We start from the raw sequence: 23,917 nt of genomic DNA, 5'->3' as shown, positions 1-23,917 counted from the left end.
AGATATACTGGAACAGGTGAATTGTTAACTAATATTCCTACAAATCTAGTAAAGATAGTAATGTTCATTTTGAGCTTTGAATGTTGTCTCCTTATTTCTCAATTCTTGTTCAAACTATAGCAACCTGTCAGATTCTCACCACCTGCTAACTCCACTCCAAATCATACACTTTCTTGACCTCAAAATATATCATTGCTCCTTCATTGTTGGTGCGTAAAATTTCTGAAACTCACTCTCTAATAGCACTGTGGGTATTTCTACAAGAAATGGACTGCAGTGGTTCAGAGATGGTGGTTCACTGCCACCTTCTCAAAGGTAATTAGAAATGGGCAATAAATACTGGTCCAGTCAGTGATCCCCACATTCCAGGAGAGAATTTAAAAAAAAATTAACTTATTTCACTGGCAGACTCTTGAAGTGTAAATTTTAATGTACCATATCCCACAACAGTAAATGATATTTCTAAAAATCTGACATAACTTGCATTATAGCTGAAGTTAAAAATGTTCCCTTTTCCAATCCAAACTTATGTCACACATTTAGACAAAAAAACACTAACAAAAATGTATTCTATTAGTTTAATGATAGGATAAAATTGTAGATCATCTTTTTCAACAATATATATCATTTCAAGAAACTAGGTTTTATCGGAAGATACAGATGGCCATAGTGAATAAATTTATATCAATTTCTATATACGGTGAAGTGACCAAGCTTAAGACATTTTACTCAAGCAACTAGGCTTTCTGGTAATTTTGACAGTAAATGCATGACATGTTTCAAACTGAACGGAAATTATTTTGATATAGTCCACCATTAATTCACAAGGGTGTGTGTGCAGCATTTTAGAACAGATCGCAAATGTCCTACTATAGGTCATAAATGCTATTAATTGACATCCATCGTGTGATACAAAATATCAGTAAAAATTTCTAAAATGGTGACTAATTATGGAAGTTACATTAATGTAGTATTGTTTTCAAGTTGCACCATTATAAACACAGCATCTTATGATGGAAAATTAACACTATATGAAATGTTATTAGCTGTATATTCACAGATTGTTAAATGATACACAAATGACACATTTGAAAGGGCTGTCAAGATCAAACATGCCCTTATTGCTTTTAAAAAAAAATTTAAAAGGCATAAACTGTTGATGTCAATGTTGAACAACTGGTCAGATAATTTGTAAGGTCACTAGCTTGTAATCTATTAAATAGTATAATTGTGGATTGTGGATCATTTTGTGCTGCCTGCTGCAACATGGATTCATTTGTGGGCAGCGAGAACATCACTGAAAACATTAAGGAAGAGGTGTGCGTGGTGCGGCTTGAATATCAAAGCAGGACGGAACCGAATAGACTTTTCTCCACAGCCTCCAAGTACAATACCTAATGAGAGAAAAGTGAGTGGTCAAGCCCATCAAATAACAATTCCAGATTAATTATTTACTTGGTCTAGCCTAGTCGATTTATTTTGCATGACTTTCGGGGTTAAACAAGTGTGGCATGGGATGAAACCTTTACTTCACTACCATTTTGCTCCGCATTAGAGTCAGGCACTGGACAGGTACCAGCACCATTCAAAGCACTACCCCAGGGGACATCATGCTGCATGTTACATGTCCCAGCTGTAAGGTGAAGAAGGGCTCCATTTTTCAATGGACTGTAAGCATTACAACCTACCTTTTACATTTTAACATCGATCCCTTTATTGTTTAGCTATGTAAGATTGATACCGTTAAGTTTTTGTTGTAATCCCCTCATCTGCAAATGCTGTCATAATCTAACCCACTTCTTGGCAGGTGCACCATGCTCATGCCTCTGCTGTTGGCTGGCAACTGACAAATGGAGAAAGGGAAGGGAATTTGATGGAAGAAAATTCAACTTCATGTACAATGCTATTCTATTTACAAGGGCAGTCGAAATTTTATTCCAACACAGACTGATTTATAATGACTTATTACATAGCTGCCTGCACTTTTTGCAGCACTAAGTATGACTATACTACATTTTTGAATCTCAATTTCAAAGTATAAATGATTGTTATAATTTTGAAACATTAAATTGAATAAATTAAGTTCAACTTGCATTTGATGCTGATTCAACTCACCTTTATTTCTCATTTTCAGAACAAGTGTATTCCTTATTACATCATTGGGTGCATCTATAGAACAGAATGTCCCCTTCCCCCTGGCTTTACTCAAAATGTGTGGATACAGAACCTGGAAAAGAGCATAGTAATTAAAGTCCATTAATATGTTGATATGATACCAATAACCAATAGCAATAAATAATGAGAATAGTATACGTTACAAATGTTTTACTAAATTGAATCTTAAAAATTTTCTGTGCACTCTTGTAAATGATTGAAATTTTAATTCTTTTTCATTTTAAAAGTTACTATTTGCTTATAAACAAAAGTGGCCAGACCTCATAGCTGATGTACCTGCCATACTTGACTATGATTTTATTTACATGGAAATGTACTTTGGATCTGAAGTTTCTGCATCTCTTTCTGTTGACTTGCGGTCTGCTGCCATTCCCAAGAGGATGTGACACGAATTAGAGTAAAATTTTGTAGCGATTTGGGACCATTTAATTCATCCATACCACTTGCTGACAATAGCAGTGCATGCTGTAACTGTACTATATTCATACCTTATTCTAAAATATGCACAGTGCTTTTGCTGATGAGATTTGCTCCCTTTTTCTTGTTAAGAGCTAAAGGATTGCTAGGCCCAGCTTTAGGTTGAAGAACTGCCTTTAGATCTGTCTTTAATCTGTTCCACATGGTCGTAATGCTAGACTACATGATACAGATGTCTTCACAGTGCAGATATGATTTAGTTTTTAGAAGGATTGTGATTGGTGACCACCTCTACCAATGTTATCCTAACAGTAAGGTCAAATAGGTTTTCTTTGGAATACTGGAGAAGGGGACTCAAAGCATTAACTCTGTTTCTCTCTCGACAGATGCTGTCAGATCAGAGTTTCTTTGGCACCTTGTTTTTACTTGATATCTCCAGCAATCTCAGTACCTTGTTTTTATTCAAGTGCTTCCCTGTATTAATTCATGTACCATTCTCTCAGAGGCCTAATTGGAATTTACTTCCACCCGGACACTGCCAGGCCTGGCACACATTAAGCTACCCAATTACAGACTGGTTAATATATTTGCTTTCCACAGAGCTTCCTCCAAATAACATTTGACATGACTTGCCAGCCCAGGTGGTGGAGGTGATGGAATGGTTTGGTTGCTTACCAGCAGAAGATTTGGTTTACTCTGTTGAGCTTAAAGTTATTGACTTAATGGGGTCAATAATGACAATTCCTAGGACTAGTTCCAGCCTACTTTACAAAAACTTATATTTGGTCTATTCTGATTATTTCTCACTGTGCTGTTGCTCAGAGAGAACGGATAAAGGTCGGTCGCCTATTCATTACGGAAAAGGGTGAAAATATTATTTAAAAAAAAGGACCATGTTTAATCTGATCCTCGTCTCCAACCTCATCTCAGAACCAACTATTAACAAAATACTTCCAGTTACCTGGTGTCCTCTGGCACACGAAAAACACAACAGAACAATTTGTGTAAAATGATTTTAGAACTTCGCAATACCACTCTGAATTGCCATAAAAGAGATATGAGAAATTGCAGGAATAATCTGGACTTTGGTCAATGCAATGTGATGTGATAATGGGAACTGCAGATGCTGGAGAATCCAAGATAATACAATGTGAGGCAGCATCTCAGGAGCACAAAAGCTGACGTTTCGGGCCTAGACCCTTCATCAGAGAGGGGGATGGGGTGAGGGCTCTGGAATAAATAGGGAGAGAGGGGGAGGCGGACCGAAGATGGAGAGAAAAGAAGATAGGTGGAGAGGAGAGTATAGGTGGGGAGGTAGGGAGGGGATAGGTCAGTCCAGGGAAGGTGGACAGGTCAAGGAGGTGGGATGAGGTTAGTAGGTAGGAGATGGGAGTGCGGCTTGGGGTGAGAGGAAGAACTGGTTAGGGAGGCAGAGACAGGCTGGACTGGTTTTGGGATGCAGAGGGTGGAGGGGAAGAACTGGGCTGGTTGTGTGGTGCAGTGGGGGGAGGGGACGAATGGGCTGGATTTGGAATGCAGTGGGGGGAGGGGAGATTTTGAAGCTGGTGAAGTCCACATTGATACCATTGGGCTGCAGGGTTCCCAAGCACACCCGGCACCTTCCCCTGCAACCGCAGGAAATGCTACACTTGCCCCCACACCACCTCCCTCACCCCTATCCCAGGCCCCAAGATGACTTTCCATATTAAGCAAAGGTTCACCTGCACATATGCCAATGTGGTATACTGTATCCATTGTACCCGGTGTGGCTTCCTCTACATTGGGGAAACCAAGCGGAGGCTTGGGGACCGCTTTGCAGAACGCCTCTGCTCGGTTCGCAATAAACAACTGCACCTCCCAGTCGCGAACGATTTCAACTCCCCCTCCCATTCTTTAGATGACATGTCCATCATGGGCCTACTGCAGTGCCACAATGATGCCACCCAAAGGTTGCAGGAACAGCAACTCATATTCCGCTCGGGAACCCTGCAGCCCAATGGTATCAATGTGGACTTCAACAGCTTCAAAATCTCCCCTTCCCCCACTGCATCCCAAAACCAGCCCAGTTCGTCCCCTCCCCCCACTGCACCACACAACCAGCCCAGCTCTTCCCCTCCACCCACTGCATCCCAAAACCAGTCCAGCCTGTCTCTGCCTCCCTAGCCTGTTCTTCCTCTCACCCATCCCTTCCTCCCACCAAGCCACACCTCCATCTCCTACCTACTAACCTCATCCCACCTCCTTGATCTGTCCATCTTCCCTGGACTGACCTATCCCCTCCCTACCTTCCCTCCTATACTCTCCTCTCCACCTATCTTCTTCTCTCTCCATCTTCGGTCCGCCTCCCCCTCTCTCCCTATTTATTGCAGAACGCGCACCCCATCTCCCTCTCTGATGAAGGGTCTAGGCACGAAACGTCAGCTTTTGTGCTCCTGAGATGCTGCTGGGCCTGCTGTGTTCATCCAGCCTCACATTTATTATTTTGGTCAATGCAATAATGTTTTTGTGACTTGCCGTGTTTTCATAACATGGTAATATTGCCACAATGCAGACGCAGTACTTCCAAACACCTGGTTCAAAGTCAACTGCAGAACTGCTGTACTAAAATGGGTTTTCCTGTTGGTCTCAGTGAATCGAAGGATTTTTCTATTCGGCTTGCAGCTGCTTTCAGGAACCTAATGACGTTAACAAAGGTTTGCAAAATATGTGATGGCTATATTTCATACCAACCCTGAGTTCCTAATAATGTGTGTTAACTCTGTGTCTGTGTATGTTAACTCCGTCTGTGACGACTCTGTGACACTTGGGTGATGTTCTCATCAACTGCTCTATCCCCACTCCAAATGTAGAAATTACACCTTTAACTAAATAATTGTAACACGTCATTAGATCAATTTTCAAAATATTTAAGGTAAATAATACAAATTATGTCTCAATACAATAAGCAAAAGAGAAAGCATGGTAGGATAACAAATTATATAGTAAGATCATTATTTTTGTAGGTTTTCAAGTACACAATTAATTATTACCTGTAAGTCCTTAAGACCCTGTAATAGGACCTTACCACTTTCATTGACATTGTCCAAGAGTTTTTCTGTCCTAATAACATTAAGTACTTCAGAAAACATGAGATTTTTTGAAGGGTCTCCAAGCCATGTGTTGAAAATCCTGTAGGGCTGTAACAAGATGCAATGTACAGATTATAACATGTAATAGAAAAAGATACATTACTTGATAAGATTTTTTGTTTGACTGAACAGTATAGTTTATCACTGAATTACAAGTATGTTAAGTTCTACATCAGAAAGCATCTAAATCAAATATCTTCAAGAAAATGTTCCAACAACGTTTTAAAAAAGTATAAAGTTCAGTGAAAGTGCTTTGTTAAAAGATATATTATTTGGCATTTTCTTTTTCTTCGAGAAGCAGGCATGCAATCCCACACATCACAGCAGCTTTCAAGAGGTTCAATCATCAAAGCATCCTTATGAGGTGGTGCTTGACAGTGTGTTTTGTATTAGGGAGAAGCAGGAAAGTCATCTTTCACTGTCATGCAAACACACATTCTGATTTTCAAGGTCTACAGTGATGCAGTCAACAGTTTTTCCTGTAATAATTAAATTAATTTTAATGCTTTCAGTACTAGGGATGGCAGAAGACAATAAAACCAAGAAACATACTGCAGTGAATTGCTAGTTCTTTAAAGCAAAAATGATAGTCTTAAAATTGCTTATTTGTAGTATTGAACTGATAATTGGTTTGTTTAACAATCTCATGGAAAATTTGATTAGCAGCTCCTGCTGTTTGGGCATTATGGGTGCTGTGCAGGGATCAAATTGCACCCCTGTTGCACGCACATACCTTTGAGCTAATCACACCATATATTAGTGGGGGTGCAGTGCTCAATGTAATCAAAGTAATCACAACTTTCATGATATTCACCTGACAAACAAGATTTGGATTGCTTTATCTTCCGAAAAAAATGGAAAGAACCTTTCTAACCCAAAAATTGTAAACTGTTCCCATTTAGAAGGGAGCTTCATCTGAGTGAAGCATGAGTAACAGACAACAGATTGAAGGCAAGCCCAGGGCTAGAATCTCAGTCTAGGTTGAGTTAGTTAATTTCAGTTGCAGTGATTTACTGACACTGAAATTAACCTCCACTCTGAGGCAGACTAAATCAATAAGAATTTCCTCTCCTAGTTGATGTTCAGTGGCTGATTTTCCTCCGTACAGTCTGCATCTCTGCTCCTTTAACTGCAAGGGAAGTAAAGTTGAATGGATATGACGGATTCCTGTTTGGCCATCCACTGCCACATTTGGCTGGACTGTGTAGAGAACTATCAGGACTTGATTTCATCTGCTGAAACTACTCACCATCTTAGCATTATCCTGGAATGCACAGTTAATCCCAGGGGTTTCTTTTTTTCCTACTGCAGGCTGTCTTCTTTCTGCTCTCGTTTTGTCTACTATACCTCCAATAGCGAGCGCAAAGAGCTCAATAATTTCTTTGATTGAGATCATCTAATTAGCAGCTTTGAGTCTTCACTTTCTTTCACTGGCCCCGGAACCACACTTCCTCTGAAGTTCCTCACTGCCTTAGCCCAGAACTCTCATCTTTCTCCAGTTTCTTTTTCTTCCCTCATGCTTTCTTTAGGTGAAGATCCATCCAAGTTATGCTCCCTCATCTCACTAAGCTATTGACAACCCATTTCTTCTTGACTGATGTTGTTAATGGTTCTCTCTTTAGGTGTTGTCCCTACCTTTAAATCCTTTTAATGGATATAGGATTTAATTAAACAATGGATTGGATTTTTGCCTTGGACTTTTTCAATGTAAAGGTCAAGTGTAAGAAGTTACAATGTGTGAGGTACAGTCACCTGGTAAACCGATTCCCTGGACAGGACAATTAATGCCAGAGGACAGGTTTTCTGTGAACCTAGGAACAACAGGCAGACTCTTTAAGCTGGAGGACTAACTGGATGTTCTCCAGCAAGCTGTCTTTTTAGGTAGGGCATCCAAGATGGAGGTGCCTTCTCCCCAACTTCTTTAACTTTACAAGAAAATAAGTAAAATACAAAAATGCCCTGGAGAACTGAGCTACTATTATTGTCGGGGAACCTATGTAAAAAGAACACTGTGGCTGCAGCTGAAAGCCGGCAGGTGGAGAGGACAGAAAGACTGAATATTAGCCCCCAGATCTGCTACTGGAAGGCTTTGACAACAGGCCTTATTAAACTTTAACAAACATTTGGCCAGGCAGCTGACCTGCTGTTACCCCTTCCTGACTCCCTTCCCAAAACCAACTACCCTCCACGTCTGAGAGAAAAGGACCTGGGGCCAGCACGGTGATGGCAATGTGACGTTTCTCAGGCCCACCTCCCTGCTTCTCTCATGAAGAGCTAAAAGCCCACTGCACAATACATTTTAACACATCTTGTTTCAAATCTAACTAATGATTGAGTGTGAGCGCATGTTTCAGGTAAAGCTCCTTCTGTTGTTTGGATGGCATTGTCAAACCATTTCCACCAGTTTCTTACCACATACACTCACCATGTCAGGCCTTAGCTCATCCTTGTAGAAGTAGCCTCCTGACAGCAGCTTCTTACTGAATGTGACGATATCTGCTGGATCATCCAGGCCCCAGTGCTCGTGAGCCCAAAACTTGCCAGTGCCACCTCCTCCTGTCTGAACTTCATCACACAAGAAAGCACAGCCATGCTGATGGAACAATTTCAGGCAGACAGGGTAAGGCAGGTGGGGACAAAAAGCCAGAATTTAATACATTTGTGGCAATGATAAACACAGTGTGACAATGGCTGATCTGCATGTTGCAGGGTTGAAGCAACAGGAAAACAAAATGGTATGCAAGGAAGTGAAATAAAGACCATCGGTGTAATTACCAATTCCTGTCACCTACCCATAATAATTAAGGCTGTATGGAAGCTTGTGTTTTGCAATTGGTAAATATTATTTTCGAAGTATATTGTGCTGAAAAATATTTTCTGGTGCACAGCATTTATCAAAAATTGACCATATGCAGCTATCATTGATATTAAAATTTAACCTTGAATGAGGAAATATGTCAAGATCATTACACAACTTTCAGCTGTGATGGCCTGATAAAACTATAATGTCTAATGCACAGGAGGTAAATCTCTTTGTGTGAGCGTAGCTTAACGTGTCTGTTGTAAACACATCAGAAAGGGGGTAATAAAATGTGAGGCTGGATGAACACAGCAGGCCCAGCAGCATCTCAGGAGCACAAAAGCTGACGTTTCGGGCCTAGACCCTTCATCATTGTGCTCCTGAGATGCTGCTGGGCCTGCTGTGTTCATCCAGCCTCACATTTTATTATCTTGGATTCTCCAGCATCTGCAGTTCCCATTATCTCAGAAAGGGGGTAGTTCTGTTCGATAAACGTTCTCCCAGAGAATGAAAATAAAGTTGAAGCTATAATGTCAGTTTCTCCTGAAGTGGGGTAAAAATCAAGACAAATCAGGTTTTTTATTAAAGGAAACTCAGATATATAAAGTTGCCACAGTCATACTGGACTCTAAGGCTGCTCGCTCATTAAGACAGAGATGGCTTGTGTGGTTTAACCTGAGGGTCTCTGTGCCTCAAGGGAGGGGCGAGGTTGAGAAGGTGGGACCTATATGGTAAACTCAGCGAGTGTGGGAAATGAACCCACGCATCAGTCTGCATCACAAGCCAGTGAACTGACCAGTATATCAGGATCCTGGAACCAAAAGTTAATATTGCAGGAGATAACTTTTTTTTCAGTCAGAAGTTATGCAATAAAAAAAATCAAAACAAGACAGTCAATTCATGAAGTTGTCATTTACTGCTTTCAATTATTTTTAAGGTCAAAGGTCTGATTGAGTGAAATCAGTTTCAATGAATACTCTGCTCACTGTTCCACAATACAGCAGACGATTAAGCAGCAAAAACCCTTATATTACCATTTCTCAGCCAGCTAATAACTAAACCTTCTCATGATGTCATCAAAGCAACCTGATTTCCTTAAACTTTCAATTAACAAATTACATAATTCTAAATCATGCCAAATTAATCTGCAGATGATCAAAACTATTAGCATTCAAAAGTAAAACAGCGAAGTGTGTGGAAAACTACCAGATTAAATAATAAAATGACTGTAGCCTTGATCAATAGATTAAATGTACAGAATAATTTTCACCAACTGCAGTGTCAGCTCCAGAGGTTCCTTGTCTTGGGGTATATTAGATGATATGCACAGGAAGCTAAGCAAAAATTTGGCATCAGAGCTGGTTCTACAGGGTCTCCACCTCTTTACGAACATTTCTGATCGAATTGAGAGTGGGCACTTTGTGTTCCTAACCTTCCATCTAATATCAGTGTCAGAAGAAGGCACAGCTGGCAGGATGATATCACCTGTCACAAATCTTTGCTAGTTTGGCTGTCTCTGTACAGAGGTCATCAATGCTCGATCCTTAAAATTGAATTTTACTTTCAGATATATTGAATCTTCTAATCTGATTGGTCTATCTCATCACTACCACAGTAAGTATTTACTCTCATGTAGTTTGCCCACACCACAGTATCGTCAAAATTTGGAATTTGGCAGGGCATGACGAGACAGGTAGATAGAGGTCATGCTATGGCATTGCCTTACTTTCCAGTTGGACGTGGGGTTGAAGGAATTCAAGCCTATTTTGTTTCAGACAAGAACATCCAGAACAAATCAATTGACTCCATTTCTGTTTTACAGGAAAAAGTTCAATAAATAGTACTTACCTTTTTGGCAATGTTACGCAATTTCTGGAAAAAGTCATCTGATGCATGGTTGTCTCCACCCTCAGACTGGATTGGCTCGACAATTATTGCAGCCACATTTCTACTCTTCTTTCTGAACTTTACTATTAAGTCTTCCACCTAGGTGTAGGTAAGAATATGCATTTCTTGAAAAAAAACTTTGGATGTTTACATTCTTGATTTACTGACAAATCACAAATTTTGTAACTCAACTGATGAGATTATCTTCATTACACTCCATAGATATGCTATATACTGTACCAGTATTGCAGAAACAAATACTTCAGATGTATGCTGTCATCTCCAGTACTTGCCCAAGTTACAGTGCTTACTGGGCATTCCATTGTTCAGGATTGATATATTTTCATTTTCAAGAGTACTTCTAATAATTTAAAATATAACAATTGACTAATTATAACTGAAGATTCAATCCATATTGATAAATCAGTTAGCAAACAGTTCAGTCTGTTTTACAAAACTGTGATGTATCTAGCATGATTCAGTACAAGTGGGATCCATTCTTACAGATGGCAGCTCGTTCATACGTACTTACCTTCGTAATATCAGTCCATACTAGGCAGAATTGATACGTCAGCCCTAAAGTTCGGGGGTTTTTTTAAGCAACATAAGTGGGCTAGCCTACTTATTTCTTAAGATAGTACATGCTCAGTTTGCCAGGATAAAGAACCGTCCCTAAAGCTAACCATTTTGCACTCCTGCCCAAAGTAGGTCTCCACTCTGGTACTAAAGTGTGGAGCTGGATGAACACAGCAGGCCAAGCAGCATCTTAGGGGCACAAAAGCTGATGTTTTGGGCCTAGACCCTTCATCAGAAAAGGGGGATGGGGAGAGGGTTCTGAAATAAATAGGGAGAGAGGGGGAAGAGGACCAAAGATAGATAGATGAGAAGATAGGTGCAGAGGAGAGTATAGGTGGGGAAGTAGGGAGGGGATAGGTCAGTCCAGGGAGGACAGACAGATCAAGGGGGCAGGATGAGGTTAGTAGGTAGGAGATGGAGATGTGGCTTGAGGTGGGAGGAGAGGATAGGTGAGAGGAAGAACAGGTTTTCCCGGACTGACCTATCCCCTCCCTACCTCCCCACGTATCTTCTCCTCTAACCATCTTCAGTTCACTTACCCCTCTGTCCCGATTTATTTCAGAATCCTCTCCCCATCCCCCTTTTCTGATGAAGGGTCGAGGCCCGAAACGTCAGCTTTTGTGCTCCTGAGATGCTGCTTGGCCTGCTGTGTTCATCCAGCTTCACACTTTATTATCTTGGATTCTCCAGCATCTGCAGTTCCCATTATCTCTCCACTCTGGTACTGTCTGCTTTCATTTGTTTTGCCATCAACTTATTTAATACTACTAATATCTTCCAGGCTCACATTCTAAACCAGTTCTGCTGAACTTCTCCACCTACTGGCCAGGACAGAGTAACGTTCATCAAGATTTACTGCAGGAGCCTCATGTTATTTGTAAATTTGTGAAAATCTGTGAGAAGCGGATTGATATTTAGTGAATGAGCGAACAAGTACCCAAATGCATCCACAATCAAGTTGCATAAAATCAAATGTTTATACAAGAACATATAGTTTAGCAAAACACTAGTAGTGGGTAGAAAGTGAAAAAATGTAATTAAAAACTGGCTGAAAATTTGTATAAATATGCATATTAATCATGATCGTTCAGGGTAATTTTGTAGGTATCCTGTGAAAATAAAGATGCAATCTTGTGCCCTCCCCGAGTCAGTTGGTGTTGGGGGCACCCCCATCATTTTCCGACCTTCACAGATTTAAGTCCACTGGGGCAGGACCCGAGGTGAGCTTCCTGCCTCTTAAGGACATGAGGCAATTACTTCTCATTTTACGGGTCTTATCCCACAGTTGATCGTATTTAACCCAATGATGGTCACGGAACAAACAAAAACACAAATAGCTGGAGAAACCCAGCAGGGAGATACTTACTATCAAAACGGCACTTTAATGAAACTGCATGAATGAATGTGCGAGAACTGTCAAAATCAGCAATAGTAAATGATATCTCATGACCCAGCTATGGGAGATCAGTTTAACATTCTCCATTGCGAGTGATGAATAAATTTGTTCCTCTGAGATAGGTAAGAAGGGGTAAGATTAAGGAGCCTTGGATGACAGGTACAGAGGTGCTTCTTGTCAAAAAGAAAAAGGCAGCGTACGTAAGGTGGAGGAAGCAAGGGTCTAGCACAGCTTTAGAGGATTACAGGCTTGCTCGGAAGGAGCTCAAAAGTGGACTGAGGAGGGCCAGGAGGGGGGCATGAAAAAGGCTTGGCAGGAAGGATTAGGGAGAACCTGAAGGCATTTTACTCAAACGTGAGGAATAAGAGAATGATCAGGGAGAAGGTAGGGCCAATCAGGGATACCATAGGGAACTTGTGCATGGAGTCTGACCAGCTAGGGGAAGCCCTAAATGAGCTTTTTGCTTCGGTTTTCACTAAGGGAGGGGACCTTGTTGTGAATGAGAACTTTGAGGAGCAGGAAAACAGGCTTGAACAGATCAAGATTGAGGAAGTTGATGTGCTGGAAATTTTTGCAAATATTAAGATTGATAAATCCCCAGGGCCAGACCAGATTTATCCTAGGTTGCTCTGGGAAGCGAGAAAGGAGGTTGCTAAGCCACTGGCGAAGATCTTTGCTTCCTCACTCTCCACAGGAGTCATAGCAGAAGATTGGAGGGAGGCAAATGTTCCTCTTTTCAAGAAAGGGAATTACAGACCAGTCAGTCTTACGTCTGTGGTCAGCAAGATTTTGGAAAGAATTCTGAGAGATAGGATTTATGACTATTTGGAAAAGCATAGTGTGATTAAAGGGAGTCAGCATGGCTTTGTGAGGGGCAGGTCATGCCTCCCAAATCTTATTGAGTTCTTTGAGGAAGTCACGAGACAGGTTGACGAGGTCGAGCAGTGGATGTGGTGTACATGGACTTCAGCAAGGCATTTGATAAGGTTCCCCACAGCAGGCTCATTCATAAAGTCAGGAGGTATGGGATACAGGGTGATTTGGCTGTCTGGATTCAGAATTGGTTGGCTGACAGGAGGCAGAGAGTGGTTGTAGATGGTAAGTATTCTGCCTGGAGTTCAGTGCTGAGTGGTGTCCCACAGAGCTCTGTTCTTGGGCCGCTGCTCTTTGTAGTTTTTATAAATGACTTGGATGAGGAGGTTGAGGAGTGGCTTAGTATGTTTGCTGATGACACAAAGATTGGAGGTGGCGTTGATAGTATCGAGGGCTATTGCAGGCTTCAGCGAGACATTGACAGAATGCAGAGCTGGGCTGAGAAATGGCAGATGGAGTTCAACCTGGATAAATGTGAAGTGATGCATTTTGGAAGGTCGAACTTAAATGCTGAATATAGGATTAAAGGCAGGATTCTCGGCAGTGTGGAGGAACAGCGGGATCTTGGTGTTCAAGTGCATAGCTCCCTCAAAGTTGCCACCCAGGTGGATAAGCTTGTTAAGAAAGCATATGGGGTTTTGGCTTTCATTAACAGGGGGATCGAGTTTAAGAGCCGCGAGGTCATGCTGCAGCTCTACAAAACCCTGGTGAGACCACACTTGGAATATTGTGTCCAGTTCTGGTCGCCCTATTATAGGAAAGATGTGGAGGCTTTGGAGAGGGTGCAAAGGAAGTTTACCAGGATGCTGCCTGGACTGGAGGGCTTGTCTTATGAGGAGAGGTTGACTGAGCTCAGACTTTTCTCTCTGGAGAGAAGGAGGAAGAGAGGTGACCTGATCGAGGTGTACAAGGTAATGAGAGGCATGGATAGAGTCGATTGCCAGAGACTTTTCCCCAGGGCAGGATTGACTGCCACGAGGGGTCATAGTTTTAAGGTGTTAGGAGGAAGGTATAGAGGAGATGTCAGAGGGATGTTCTTCACCCAGAGAGTTGTGAGCGCTTGGAATACTTTGCCAGTGGTAGTCATGGAAGCAGAGTCATTAGTGACATTTAAGCGACTGCTGGACAGGCACACGGACGTCAGTGAATTGAGGGGAATGTAGGTTAGGTTATTTTATTTTTGAATTAAGATTATTCCACAGCACAACATCGTGGGCCGAAGGGCCTGTACTGTGATGTACTTTTCTATGTTCTATGTTTTGGTTTAGTACATGTATAATTTTTCATTTAGATCATATAGGTATAGTATTTTTAATAACATTACTAACTTTAAACACAAAAGGACTAGCACCTCTTAATAATGCAAACTCTGACTGGACAGACATTCTAATCCTATCAGAAGTAACAGCCAGCATTTAGCGAGTGCTTAAACCATCTGCTTCCCCAGGACTGATATCGTGCAAACGTGTGTGCAATAGATACTACTTTGTGACACAATAGTACAAAAATTTTGATGTATGCAAAAACTGTACACAAAAGAGGCTACTGTGGTTTGGATTCCATCACTGCCTCAAACTGTGCTACTGTGGATGTGCAATAAAGAGGCTATTTTTGTCACTCACGGATCTCGGTCGTTATTGAACATGATCCCACAATGTAGAAAGGCTAAATTCTGTGTGATTACAAGTAGCCAAAAAGTGACAGAGCATCGCAGATATCTGATAAATACCAAATAGATTGAGGACTGTGACCCACCTCCTCCAGGCACCTAGCTTCCTCTTGTGCGTTCTCACTCACAAACTCTTCCAGAGGGTATTTCAGCATTGGAAATGGTGCTGTGGGCCAGTCAAATGCTGGAATGTCCAATTTATGGACAGCCTTAGAATGGGTTGCTGTCAAGCAACCTGCAGACACATGAAAGAAAACAAGTCAAAGATAGAGCACACCAACATTTTACTTCAGTAGTTAAGTAAATTAATTTAAACCCAGTTACATGATTGCAAAAATACTGCAAGTCAGAAGAAATGCCTAATGTCAAAATATAATTTGTACACTTGAGTTCAACCTAAAAGAAGATTCAGATTTTGAAAATCTGGCAGTCCTTAAGATCATTACAGTGCGTAGATTGTCCCATCATTTAATTGGGGGGAGAACATACACAAACTTTTAAACGTTTTCAAATCGAGTTTGTGACACTTACTTTGATGTTTATCAGGATTATTCACTGAACTCAAATTCTTCCTATGAGTACATTTTCTGAGAAAATACCTTCCATCAGAGTAATGATAATGTTATAGAATTCTTAGCATTTTAATTTTACCCTTTCATGTTGTGTTAGCACAAAGTAATTACTATTCAAACCAAACATTAAAAAATGCTATTCTTTAGCTAGTTGAGGTCTGTAGTATTATATAAGGTATTGGTTCTGGTCATTGGTGAGTCAGTAGTTAAATTCTGTAAAAGCTAATTTATCTTTGTATTTAACAATGAACTGAAATCTACTGTTTCAATTCAAAATTTCCCAGTCTTAAGGTGTTTACAGGGTCTCCACTGGAAGAGTGACTGAATTAACTGTTTCTTTCTGTAACTTTAGTCAGTTAATTCCTTCACCTTTTTTAAATTCACAGGCTGCATGCAGGTTGACTCACAATGCTCTTAGGGAGGAAAACCCAGTGACAGTGAAGGAATGGTGATATATTTCCAAGTCAGAATTGGGAGTGGCTTGGAGGGGAACTTGTAGGTGATGGTGTTCCCATGTATCTGCTGCACTTGTCGTTTGAGATGGAAGCAGTCATGGGTTTAGAAGGAGCTGTCCAAGAATCTTTGGTGTATTTCAGCAGTGCATTCATTTGTGTGGTGCCAATCATCAAGCTCCTTTGTCCTGAACGGTGTCCAGTTTCTTCAGTTCTTGGAGCTGCATCCATTCAGGGGTGTATTCCATCACATTCCTGACTTGTGCCTTGGTAAATGGTGGACAGGCTTTGGGGAGTCAGAAGGTTAGTTACTCACTACAGTATTACTAGCCTCTGCTCTTGTAGTCACTAAGTTTATTTGGTGAGTTCAGTTGAGTTTCTGGCCAATGATCTTAATAATGGGGTATTCAATGATGCTAACATGATTGAACTTACGAAGCACGAGGCCACGCATCTTAGTGCACTTAGCACATTCTGCAGCTTTCGTTAGGAGCTCAGTGATTATGGAAGGAGAGAAGTAAATTCTCCTCCACCTGTACTTTTTCTAACTTTTTCACCCTCTTGAAATTAGCTCTTACTCCACGATGGGGAAGAAACTCAGTTTGGTGAATATTTGGTAAGTGGTTCAGGTCTATTCTACTTGCAAGGTTTAAGATGGTGTAGACACCAGTGGTTAATAAAGAATATAAAAAAGGGAAATAAATAATTAAACAATTAAGTAGCTAGCTAAAAGACATTAAGAACAGCAGGGCAGGTGAGGCATCATGACTGCAGCATATGGGAATTCCTGGAGATCAGCCATGTCTGTGGGTAAGTGTTTGTGGCTAACTGGGATTCATCGCAGAGTCTACAAACAGGAGGCTGAGCTGTAAACTGCAGTCTGAAGAGAACGTAGGGAGGATATAATAGTTTGAGTGAGTGGGCAGAGAGCTCTGGCAAATGTAGTTACGTTGGAAAATGCAAAACTGTTAATTTTGGTAGAACAAAAAAAACCAAAACACATCAGTAAATGATGAGAAACTGCAGAGCTCTGAGATCCAGGGGAATTGGACTGCCCTCATACATGAGTCATAAAAGACTAGTGTGCAGGTACAGCAAGTAATTAGGAAAGTGAACAGAATGTTCTTGTTATTGGGAGAGGAATTGAATCCAAAAGTAGTGAGGTGAGGGTGACTGCCCTTGACGTCAAGGACACATTAAACCAAGTTTAATTGAGGAGCCTGAGCAAAACTGAAATAAGGGGGTAAGTTCTCCAGTGGTTGGAGTAATACTGAGCACAAAGACGGTGGTGCTTATTGGAGATCGATTATTTCAGTCCCAGGATATCACTGCTGAATTTCCTCAATTGTCCTTGGGTCACCCACTTTCAGCTGATTCAACCACTTGATTCCTTGTGAGATCAAGAACTTATCGATCTCTGCCTTGAAGGCATCTAACGTCCCAGCCTCCACTGTGCTCCGTGGCAATGAATTCAACAAGCCCACCACTCTCCGGCTGAAGAAATGTCTCCTCATTTCAGTTTTAAATTTACCCCCTCTAATTCTAAGGCTGTGCCCACGGGTCCTAGGTTCCCCACCTAACGGAAACAACTTCCCAGTGTCCACCCTTTCTAAGCCATACATTATCATGTAAGTTTCTATTAGATCTCCCCGAACCTTCTAAACTCTAAGGAGTACAATCCCAGGATCCTTAGCCGTTCACTGTACGTTAAACCTACCATTCCAGGGATCATCCGTGTGAATCTCTGCTGGACATGCTCCAGGGCCAGTATGTCCTTCCTGAGGTGTGGGGCCCAAAATTGGACACAGTATTCTAAATGGGGCCTAACTAGAGCTTTATAAAGTCTCAGAAGCACATCACTGCTTTTATATTCCAACCCTCTTGAGATAAACGACAACATTACATTCGCTTTCTTAATCACGGACTCTACCTGCAAGTTAACTTTTACAGAGTCCTGGACCAACACTCCCAGATCCCTTTGTACTTTTGCTTTACAAATTTTCTCACTGTTTAGAAATAGTCCATGCCTGTATTCTTTTTCCCAAAGTGCAAAACCTCACATTTACTCACATTGAATTTCATCAGCCATTTCCTGGACCACTCTCCTAAGCTGTCTAAATCTTTCTGCAGCTTCCCACCTCCTTAGTACGACCTGCCTGTCCACCTATCTTTGTATCATCGGCAAACTTCACCAGAATGCCCCCAGTCCCTTCATCCATAACATTAATATATAAAGTGAACAGTTACGGCCCCAACACTGAACCCTGCGGGACATCACTCGTCACCGGTTGCTATTCCGAAAAAGAGCCATTTATCCCAACTCTCTGCCTTCTGTCAGACAGCCAATCCTCAATCCAAGCCAGTAGTTTACCTCGAACACCATGGGCCCGCACCTTGCTCAGCAGCCTCCTGTGAGGCACCTTATCAAAGGCCTTTTGGAAGTCTAGATAGATAACATCCACTGGGTTTCCCTGGTCTAACGTACTTGGTACCTCTTCAAAGAACTCTAACAGGTTTGTCAGGCACGACCTCCCCTTACTATATCCATGCTGACTTGTTCTAATCTGACCCTGCACTTCCAGGAATTTAGAAATCTCATCCTTAACAATGGATTCTAGACTTTTACCAACAACCGAGGTTAGGCTAATTGGCCTAAATGCTACTATGGCTATAAAAGCAGCTAAGAGGCTAGGAGTCCTCCAGTGACTGACTCACCTCAGTTAACCGCAAAGCCTGTCCACTATCTACAAGGCCCAAGTCTGAAGAAGTGTGATGGAATACTCCCCACTCTCTTGGATCCATGCCATTCCAATAACAGTCAAGACGTTTGACACCTTCCAGCTGTAAACAGCCCGATTGATTAGCACTACATCAACAAATACTCAATTCCTCCACCACTGAGAAATATACACCAACTACAAGATGCACCGCAGAAATTCTTCAAAACTTTTTAGACGGCTGCTTCCCAACCCACGACTACTTCCATCTAAAAGGACAAGGGATAACAAATACATGATAACACACCTGCAGATTTCCCTCTAAGCCACTCTCTGTTCTGACTTGGAAATATGTTACCGTTCCTTCATTGTTACTCGGTTGAAATCCTGGAATACCCTCCATAAAGACATTGTGGGCCTACCTACCACTCATGGATGGTAGTAATTCAAGAAGTCAGCTCACCGCCACTTTTTCAATGGCAATTAGCAATGGGCTGTAAATCTCTTCACAATCGCAGGAACTGATCATCTTGTCACAGTAGATAACTATTCTGACAACTAAGAGGTGGACCAGTAGTTGTCAATGACTACTGCTGAGACTGCTGAATAACTAAAAGTAGACATCAGACATTACGGCCTTCCTGTCATTGTCAGGATCAACAATGACTCTCAGTTCACGAGTGAAAAACTCAGTGACTTCCTGAAAGATTGAGAAATTCAACACCACACATCATCTCCACACTATCCCCATTCAAATGGAAAGGTTGCAACAGCAGCCAAAATTGTTGAAGGAACCATCAAGAAATTGAGCAGATGTATACAAGGCATCCTCGAGTGGAGAAACACACATATTGAAGGCCTGGAAAGTAATCTAGTACAAACACTAACTTTGTGCTGCATGCAAACTACTCTTTCAATAGCAGAAATATCAACTGAATGCAGAAGTAGTAACAAGTACGCGTAAAAGACTCAAGGGTGCAATGGCAGCACAGCAAATTTAATTTTGACACAATTGTCAAACCATTGCTACTGTTGAGTACTGGAGAAATAATTTAAACAAAAGCCAATTCTAATGGCAATTTAGGACCTGCATGAGGTAGTTTTTACCTCAATTGTATGTTGTGGACATGAATGGCCAGAAAATCTGTAACAGCTGCTATCGCAGGTACATATATAACCAAACGCAGAAGCTGGTCCCCAGCTGGAGGTACTAAGCAGGAAAAGGTGAATGCATCACCAATGCAGATACCACATCAACCATCAGGCACAGGGGTCTACATCAGCTTAACAACAAAAATAGAACAATAACAGCCAACACAGCAACGACAAATGATATGGAAATGACACTCATTGAAGAAGCAACTTCACCATTTGGGCAATTAAATATGTAAATGAGAATGTATGTCAACATTTTTCTTTACTTGCATAAAAATGGGAATGTCTTGATTGAAATGCAATCCTTGTCAGAAGTCATGTGACCTCTTACCACAAGGCACACACTCTGGAAGTAGACATCTTAAGCTTCACTTCAATAAAGTCCTCATGTTGAACTCACTGCTGTGTTGGACAGTCAAAACAAAACCAGTGTTTGCTTTGTAAAGGTTCAGCATACCTTGCTTGCATTTGAATCTGTGTCCTTATTATAATTCCCAGGAGCCCATGTATCTGTTTCAGGAGTTACTCAATCAACTGTGTCATCTTCAATCATTTGTGCACTTTGAGAGCACCTTTTCCTCCACGCCCATTAGAATTGCACCCTTTAATTGACGATATCTTTCTTCATCCTTCTCATCAGAATTTATCACCTCACTCTTAATAGTATTAAATTTCATTGGTAACATGTCCGTCCATTCTATCAGCGTGTCTGGTTCCATTTTGAAACTCATCATTATCCACCTCACAGGAGTCAGTTCAGCTCAGTTGGCTGGATGCTTGGTTTGCAAAGCAGTGTGATGCCAACAGCTTGTGTTCAATTCCCATCACCAGTTGAGGTTACCATGAAGGAATCTCCTTCTGTACCTCTCTCCTCGCCTGAGGCGTTGTGGCCCTCAGGTAAAATCATCACCAGTTGTCTCTCTCTAATGGTCCGGTAAGACTATGGCAACACAGTGCAATCCAATTATTCACCTCACAGTTCACAACAGTTTCATGTTTTTTTTCATTTTAGGGAGAAAGCTCACTCATTATCATTATCCTGCAGTTGTTGCAGCTCTCTATAATATGTCTGCATGTTTGTCGTAATCATTTCCCACTAATTCGTGGCTATAGAATACATCTAATGTAAAGGTATCTCAATTGTTCCCTAACTCTAACCAAACATAATCTGTCATTTACATTTTTAGGACATTCTCTCTCTCTGCAGCATTTTAATATTCTCCTCAATCAATACTTTCACCTTGCCTGGTTTCCTGGGCTCAATGTCTTTCCTGAACATTTGGTGCTGGATTTTTGTGGAGTTGGGCACACAATGCGAATCTTTAGAAATGGTAGTCAGGAATAAGATGTGGAAGTACTGCCTCCAATCGATCATTCCTCAACCCAAAAAGTTAAGTCTGATTTCTTTCCACAAATGTTGCCAGACCTGCTGAGCTTTTCCAGCCATTTCTGCTTTTATTTCTGATTTACAGCATCGGCAGTTTTTTTTTAGGTTTTATTTGGTAAAAGATAGTATCGGAGCTAATCTTTACACTTTCAATATTAATTTGCAGTGTGAAGCATTACAAGCATGCGCTTCCAAACCCCACTTTCAAGTTTCAGTGCTTGTCTCTTTCGGTTTGCTTAAGATGTTTTCAAATCAACTTGCTCAGAGATGTTATGACACACTTCTGGATTGTACTTCTGGTATACATAACCAATGTACCATCAGTGTCCTGGAAGCATTTTTATTTTCAAATCCAAAAGTGCGCTTACAGACAACTGAACGGGTTTTTTTCCTCATTACCAAATCACCCATGGTATTTTCTTTCATCTGTTAACCACCATCACTGAATAGCCTGTGACTCCAACTGAATAATTTATGTGCCTTTTAAGGGCAATGCAAACCATCAAAGGTGATGGAGTGGTTGGAAGAGGGAACTAAATCAAAATGGAAGAAGCATTTTAAGTATCCCAGTCTTTAAACACCTCCATGTGTCAGCAAATTAATGCCAAACCATCTGCCCTGGTTGACAGGCTTAGGTTAGGCAAAGACATCGGTATCGGTTTGTGCAGTTTCAATTGAATTCTTTGCTGATATTCCACAGAGGCAATCGCTGTGTCATTGTGATGCTTGGATGAGCTTTTCAAAAAAAAATTTCAATTGTCTCAGCAACAAGTTTATAGTTTGCTGATAGCTTAAAGAGGCCACTAAAGGACTGACTGTCTTTGATGTAGTTACTGAAATAGATATTCGGTCCAGACGCTTGAGGAGAATAAAATTTTGAATGTATTTTATAAAAGGATATTTTCTTTTTCAAAGTCAGCATTTAGGAATGACAGCTATGTTAGATTGGCAGAAGTTCGTTTTCCATTTTCACATAACTTCTGAGATCTGCCCATGCTGAATATTGGGCAAATAGCAACGGAAATGGCATTGGTAAGCATGAGGGTTCATGTGTGGTAGTGGGTATGCATTGGCATTATATCTGAATTGGGGGTATGAAGTGCTGTTAGGCTGGGTGTTGTTTGGGATGGAGGGAGTGATGAGTGAATGGAGAATCTAACAACTTATAAACCAATTGAATTAATTCCTAGAGAACTATCTTGGCACGTGCTCCTCCCTGTGGACATCTGTGTTTCATTTCCAGGTTCTAGCCCGACTCCATCCCACATTTGCCCTTTCTCCCCTACCCTGAGTCAAAATTTGTCATATTGGCATTATTTTTACTGAGGGGGGTTTGTCATGTTTGGTGACTTCCTCACTTGAGCTACTTACCTTGGTGTGAAGAAACCAGACTTGTATCCAGCAGTATTTAGCAACCTAACCAGTCCTGTCCTTTTTTTGAGTGAGGTCTCTGATATCACCATGATACCCGATTCCCACCCGGCTTTCTGAGGCTGCACTTCACCAATCTTACTTGCCATGCTTTACGTATCGACATACACACAATCGAAACCTACTTTAGACCATGATGATTTTTTTATTTTGTGGAGATGGAAACAGATATTTAATATTCTTTCAAGGGATGTGCATGTTGCTGCCAAGGCCCATCCCTAACCGACCTTGAACTGAGTTGCTTCCTCCTCCAGTGCTGAGGCAGTTCAGAATTATCTGCATTGCTAAGGACTGGAGTCACACATAAGATGAGGGATTTCCTTCCCCAAAGGATGTTAATGAAGGGCATGGGTTTTCATGACAATTATTTCACAATAACTAGAATTACTCAAACTTAACTCATGTCCCCAAAGCATTAGCTTAGACCTCTGGACTACTAACTCACTGACAGTACCGCTATACCATAATCTCCCTACAGTTATTATACATTACTTTAAATTCTGTAGTGATGATGGGATCAGCCTCTGTGTGTATTTAACCAAATTTTGCAACATTTCCAAGTTTATAACCCACAAAACTGGGCAGGATTGAGTGTTGTGAGGAATATTCAAGGAGGCTTCAAGGTGATTTAGATAAGTTGAGTGAAATAAGGACATGAAGCAGATGCAGTACAATGGAGCTAAATGTGAAGGTGGAGACTTTGGCATGAAAAACAGAATGGAGGAGTATTATTTAGATGGTGATACATTAGGAAGTCTGGATTTACAAAGAGATCTGGGTGTCCTTGTGTACCAGTCATCAAGGGGAGGTCATGCCTGACAAATCTGCCAGAATTCTTTGAGGAAGTAATGAGCAGGGTAGACCAAGGACAGCCAATGGATGTTATCTACCTGGACTTCAAGAAGGCCTTTGACAAACTGCTGCACAGGAGGCTGCTGAGTAAGATAAGGGCCCATGGTGTATCAGACAAGGCGCCAGCATGGATAGATGATGGGCTGTCTGGCAGAAAGCAGAGAGTGGGGATAAAAATGTCTCTCTCAGGATGGCAGCTGGTGACAAGTGATGTTCCGCAAGGGTCAGTGTTGGGGGCCACAACTTTTCACTTTATACATTAATGATCTGGATGAAGGAACTGTAGGCATTCTGGCCAAGTTTGCAGACTATACAAAGATAGGTGGAGGGACAGGTAGTATTGAGGAGTTGGGAGGCTGCAGAGGATTTGGACAGGTTAGGAGAGTGAGAAGTGGCAGATTGAGTACAATGTGGGAGAGTGCGAGGTCAT

General features: G+C 41.3%; 1 protein-coding gene across 2 annotated transcripts in view; it reads right to left on the bottom strand.

Moving 5' to 3' along the window:
• Nucleotides 1-564: 564 nt before the first annotated feature.
• abat (4-aminobutyrate aminotransferase) overlaps nt 565-23,917 on the bottom strand; it is a 163,042-nt gene continuing 139,689 nt past the window's right edge. For both annotated transcript variants that reach the window (XM_048551773.2, XM_048551774.2), the window contains 6 exons: nt 15,008-15,156; nt 10,369-10,506; nt 8,146-8,313; nt 5,622-5,768; nt 2,116-2,227; nt 565-1,394 (listed from right to left, as the gene is read on the bottom strand). In XM_048551773.2, the coding sequence (XP_048407730.1) occupies nt 1,273-1,394; nt 2,116-2,227; nt 5,622-5,768; nt 8,146-8,313; nt 10,369-10,506; nt 15,008-15,156 (836 nt within the window). In that variant the 3' untranslated portion in view covers nt 565-1,272. The remainder of the gene's footprint in view (nt 1,395-2,115; nt 2,228-5,621; nt 5,769-8,145; nt 8,314-10,368; nt 10,507-15,007; nt 15,157-23,917) is intronic.

Source organism: Stegostoma tigrinum, chromosome 23 (genome assembly GCF_030684315.1).
Source record: "Stegostoma tigrinum isolate sSteTig4 chromosome 23, sSteTig4.hap1, whole genome shotgun sequence".
NCBI classification, from domain to species: domain Eukaryota; kingdom Metazoa; phylum Chordata; class Chondrichthyes; order Orectolobiformes; family Stegostomatidae; genus Stegostoma; species Stegostoma tigrinum.
The sequence above is the reverse complement of the archived record's forward strand: the minus strand, read 5'-3'. Positions and strand labels throughout refer to the sequence as shown.